General features: G+C 42.2%; 1 protein-coding gene across 1 annotated transcript in view; it reads left to right on the top strand.

Moving 5' to 3' along the window:
* kcnb2b (potassium voltage-gated channel subfamily B member 2b) overlaps positions 1-6,000 on the top strand; it is an 87,524-nt gene extending 81,524 nt beyond the window's left edge. Inside the window, exon 3 of the mRNA XM_030755985.1 lies at positions 3,961-6,000. Within this exon, the coding sequence (XP_030611845.1) occupies positions 3,961-5,931 (1,971 nt within the window). The 3' untranslated portion in view covers positions 5,932-6,000. The remainder of the gene's footprint in view (positions 1-3,960) is intronic.

Consider the following 6,000-nt stretch of genomic DNA (forward strand, 5'->3'; position numbering starts at 1 on the left):
CTCAGAAGTGAGACTCAAGAGGGCTCTTAATGCTGTGACTCTTGTATGTTTTCTCCTTTGGGTCAACTTCACTCTTCTTATCTCAGTCCACACAGATGATCTTAAATTACTTTTAAGGATGTGTGGAATTAAGTCATGAGGAGGGGGTGTGTGCTACAGGCTAAAGAACATTTGTTTTCTTTCCTCAGCTGATTCTAGATTTTTGGGATGATGCCTATTCCAAAATTTAACCTCTTAACATCCACTAGGACAACAGCTACCCATTTAGGTTAGGACTGGAAAAGTGACACAGTGACTCCCCCAATCTCATCTGCCATCAGTCTATGGGGAGTCAAAGGCAAATGCAGGGGTCAGTGCACGTCATTGCATTTCCCCTGCCCGTACCATCCGTTTACTATAACCAACTTAAGAACTCTAAACAGTATCTCTACTTTTTATAAACACCCAGATGTCATTCTAAGTTTCCTATATATGTTTGTATTGCATACAAGGGTTTCTTAAAAAGAATGAAGTCAATGTGACAAGGGTACACTTGAGTAATAAGACCAGCTGAATTTAGGGTCCAACCCTGATCTTTTTCCTGTGCTTTGAATAACTTAGTTGTTAGAAGTAAAATTCAGGGTTATGGATGGAAACATCTACCCATTTAGATTAGAGTTACAGCTATGGTTAGGCTAGCAGCCAGCCATTTCTTTGAAAGTTTTTTAAATGACAAAGCACACAACAGAGAATTGCAAGGTCAAAAGGCATGTATGCAACTTCATTTGAAAGGTAGCAATTTGTAGTTTCTGAAAATGTGTCATTTAGCATGTGGCTAATATATCTGTGATAGTCCCACATATCCAAAAGTAAGACATTACATTCAAAACTTTTCTGTCTCCGTTTTTTTAGCATGACTGCACTGAAGCAGCTTTCCAGTGCAGTCATGCTAAGCTGTCTGCTACTAAACAGTTAGTGGAGGGAAAGTACAGCAGCCCAAATGGTCACAGAAACTAAAGCATGTCACACATCACCTAATTGTCCGAATGCATTGACCGCCCGTATAAGCCAATTAGGAGTGGCCTGACCGTGACCTCACGTGTATCCTGATCCAGAGGTTCAACCCTTCACAAGAAGAGGAGAAAAGATTGAGAGCGATTCTTAAAAATGTCCATTCAAAAAGCAGCCCAATATTTATAATCATGTATTTTAATTCCATATAAATTTTACACAGTATGTAACAGTACAGTGTGCTTCAGATACATGAAAAAAAAATTTATATAAAATATAAATATTTTTAGATATTAGGTCCCCTTTTAGATATTGAGAGATGAGTATAAAATGTATATTACAATAAACCTGTAATTACCAGTAATTTGACATTTAACTTTACTGATTAATTTTATTTAATTGAAAATGCTTTCCTTTAAGACAACAATCTCGCCTCGGTATGTGCAGGCACACTGGTAAATGGTAGAATTGACCAATAGTTTAATCTCAGTTATCTAACAGTTCGAACTCACGGTCAGAGAGGAGCTCCACAGATTAGAAAGTGCCCGCTTCAGTGAAAAATCTTGTTTCACTTCCTGTCTCTGTTGGCCTTCATCCTCACGGTCACATCTAGGGCAACTGGCCTTACTGCGCTTAAGTTTTTTTTAATCCACCACTCACAGCATTTGATGCTATGCTTAATGCCACCGTGCATGCAAATCAAGACAAAAGAGGAGTCCAAGTAATTGATCTTCTTAACTACTCCCACTCAATTACAGTAGGTTAATGCAAGCCACCTCAGCGCTGCTTATCCCCACGCTTATACAGCATTTGTGTTCTACGTGAGCACAGGTTGCTTGGGTGGGTGAAAGTGAGACACCAGGGCTGTGGGTCAATGAAAACATTAATCACTTTATCTCTGTCTGTGTGTTTGTGTGCGTGCCCACATGTCCATTCATTCAGCTGTTCATAGTGTAGCTTTTGAAGTGTGGAACAGCAGAAGATTAACTGTGTCCTCTGAGGCAGTTAATGTAAATCTAAATAAAGAATTGACCTCGGAAGAATGCCTTACCTCTTGTCTGAATGTCAGTAAATCCTATTTACATATACTTCACTCCATACTGTACCCTATCAGAAAAATCATCTGTGTAAGCTACATACTATACCATTAAAATTTACTATCTCATGCTTTTATCTACTCTTCTGCCTTGTTGCTGTTCAGAGACAGGTGTACAAGCAAAGGTCTTCTGATCAAACTGTTTGGCAGCAGGGAGTGAGCCTGAAATGCGCTTGCCAAAAAGTTGAGGGGTATGAAAGTAATCTGCGTCCTTACTATGACTCCGCAGCTCAGTGCCAAGCTTGCCCCGGGTTGCCTCACTTAGCTGCTAATAGGTTTAACCTAATCAGTACCAGCATTCATTTAGTGATAACACTTAGTGTGCTGAGCCATGCTCTATGACTCCATTTTTTTCTCTGCATTTCTAGGAGTCCTGCTTTATTTAGAAAAACAAAATGCATTTATATATGTCTGCATCAGGAAATGCCACTAGCTTACTGGCCACTTTTTCCAGCTTGTCATTCTTAGCCAAGGGCTAATGGATAGACTATAGAAATGGCTGACCCATAACCTGTGCAAAATCCTTGAGCTTTATGATCCCTCTCTGGCTAATATGTAATATTTGCTAAATTAATGAAGTCTCAGCAGAGATACAGCGAGTGTCTCCAGACTACACAGTGTAAATTTATGTGAGATCATCAATGTGTTCTGCAACATAATGTGATTTGTGATTAGTATTCAGGTTGCCTTGTTTTCCTATTTAACTGAGTCACTTCAATCTCTCTTCATTAGATTTTAATAGGCTTTATATTGCTCAAGTCACAGAGGACTTTGCACAAAAGAATGCTAATTTTTTTATTTTTTTTTTACATGTCCTGGATTTCAGTTTGTTATGTTATAGGGTTGTGCTGAGTGTAGCGCAGAGACGTTTCACCTGTGTGGGAAGAGACGCTCAGTTAAGCAGAGTTGAGCTGCTGAAGGAAAAAGAAAAGACATCAGCTAACCCCAGCAGCATTGTGAGGAGTTTTATCTGTGGTTACAGTGCAAGAAGGAAACATAGATGGAATATGCAGAGGTAGATATCCAGCTCATCACATAACATAATGTCTTCCCCTCGCTATATATAGATGACACACTTGTTTTATAAATATCAAACTTCAGTCAGAACAGCTACGGCCAGATTTAATCAATTCATGTCAATAAATCCTGGTCAAGATAAAGAGCTGCAGCTGAAATGCAGCCTTATGCTGTGCTGACCTCAAGGGATTATGCAGGATGTTCTTACCCATCCCCTCACTGTGCAGTAAGGCACAGGAAACAATATTTCCATTGTCTATTTCATAAGAACAAACAATATTTAGAAAGCTTTGTGCATTTTTAAAGTGAAAGTAATGAATGAAAGAGGAGAAATAATAGACACTTGTCAACAGATGGAGCCAAAATCCTTTTATTCTTGTATCGGGTGTAGATGAGGTCACACACATACACACACACACACACACACACACACACACACACACACACACACACACACACACGGAGGTATTTCCTAAACAGATTTCTGGCCTACTTATTTCCCTTATTTAAATGAACGTCTTACTTGGTAAGCCCTGCAATGTTGTATTCATTCTCACATTTAATCACTCACTGGTTCCTTTTGTCATTTTCCATTATCTTGCTGACCTATCCTTATGTAATACTCTAGCAATCCTATATTCTTTATATGGATAATAAAGTGCTCGTATTCAGGAGCACGCTCACAGTGCCTTTGAACCAAAGGCAGACCCTCCATTAGATTCATATCATATATTCGACACCTTCATTTGTACATCTTTTAAAATCCTTGATGCAAATCAGACAGCCCTGATTATTCAGAGTCCATCCTGTAACTGTGTTAAACTAATACTTTATTCATTTCTGTGCTCTCTTTTCAGATTCTAGCCATCATATCAATACTATTTATCGTCCTCTCCACCATCGCACTTTCTCTCAACACTTTACCAGAGCTCCAGTACACAGACGAGTTTGGCCATCCCAATGATAACCCCAACCTGGCCCATGTGGAGGCTGTGTGTATTGCCTGGTTCACCATGGAGTATCTCCTTCGCTTCCTCTCTTCTCCTAATAAGTGGAAGTTCTTCAAAGGCCCCCTTAATGTCATTGACTTGCTGGCCATTTTACCCTACTATGTCACCATTTTCCTAACAGAGTCCAACAAGAGCGTGCTCCAGTTCCAAAATGTGCGCCGCGTGGTGCAGATATTCAGGATCATGAGAATACTGAGGATCCTGAAGTTAGCCAGACACTCCACAGGGCTCCAGTCTCTAGGATTTACTTTGAGGAGGAGCTACAATGAGCTGGGGCTACTTATCTTATTTCTTGCCATGGGCATCATGATATTTTCCAGTTTGGTATTCTTTGCTGAAAAAGATGAAGATGCCACCAAATTCACCAGTATTCCTGCCTCATTCTGGTGGGCCACCATTACAATGACTACAGTGGGCTATGGTGACATTTACCCACAGACTTTACTTGGAAAGATTGTGGGTGGACTTTGCTGTATTGCAGGTGTGCTTGTCATTGCCCTACCAATCCCCATTATTGTCAACAACTTCTCTGAATTCTACAAAGAGCAGAAGAGGCAGGAGAAAGCCATCAAGAGAAGGGAGGCCCTGGAGAGAGCCAAAAGGAATGGTAGCATTGTGTCAATGAACCTAAAAGATGCCTTTGCTCGTAGTATGGAGCTGATGGATGTGGTGGTAGATAAAGGAGAGGACAAGACCTCCCTTGACAACCACCTGTCGCCTAGCCGCTGGGGCAGCAATACCAGGCATGCCTCCTCTGAAACCAATCTGAAATCACCTGATAAAAGAAATCTGGAGTTTCTGTCGCAAAGTTCCCCCCATCGTATAACAATCACCACAACTGGAAGTCCACAGCGGATATCCAGGACCCCACAGCACCTTGATGTTCAGAAACTAGAGGAGTTCTACAACCAGATGACCAAGTCACAGTCCTTCAGCAATCTCAACACTACAGGCTCCATGAGCACTCTGAGCACAACTATGACTGCCCCAGCATCACCGAAGAAATCCCATAGCTCTGAATTTGCATTAAAAGAGGAGGTGGAGCTGGAGATGAAGGAGGTCCAGCCAGAAAACTTTGGAAGCCATTCAGCGGGCATCAAAAAACAGGGCTCATACTCAGGCGAGGATGATGCTAGGCCATGTCGGATCACACATCCCAGAGCCCCACCACCTCTTGATCTTAGCTTACTGGGGGTCAGTGATGACCAGAGGTTTCTTAAAGATGGTCTCTATGAGTCCATCAAAGCAAATGATGAATCAGAGCTCTACATAGAGGAAGGGGAGAGCTTCAACAGTGCTGTGGAGAATATCCGGAGTTCTCCAAGACGGAATAATCCTCTTAAAATAAAAGGGTTGAAGGTCAATTACACTAAAACCTGTGCTGAAGGCCCTCTAACACCACCCAGCACTACCTCTCCTGGAGACATCAGCTCTAGCATCCTGGAAGATGAGTCTCCAGTGGGAGAGACATCACCACTCATCCCCAGTTCAGGCGGGCTTCTTCCAATCACAATGGAAGACACCTGCCATCTGGCCCCTAAGAGACTGGTGGTGGACACCCCACCAGGGGATGAAGATCAATCCACAGAGAACCATGAAGAGAAGCATCTGATGGAGGTGGCGGGAGCGGCAGTTGCACCATTGTCACCCAAGACAGCAGCACAAAATTGCACCCAAGGTGTGGTTGGGGCAGGTGAGGAGGTTAAAGCTGACAGCAACCAAAGTGGACACAAAGTAGAGAACCACATGTTTACATCCGATATCCACCTGATACCCGGGGATGGCAGCCTCTCTCCAACATGTGAAACCAGCATGTGAATGTAAGGAATACTTTGAGGGACAACAGACCTACCATAACCTCAGCCTGGAGTCTGGGAGAGCAGGGAG

The sequence above is a fragment of the Archocentrus centrarchus genome, chromosome 20, assembly GCF_007364275.1.
Source record: "Archocentrus centrarchus isolate MPI-CPG fArcCen1 chromosome 20, fArcCen1, whole genome shotgun sequence".
In the NCBI taxonomy this organism is placed as follows: Eukaryota; Metazoa; Chordata; class Actinopteri; order Cichliformes; family Cichlidae; genus Archocentrus; species Archocentrus centrarchus.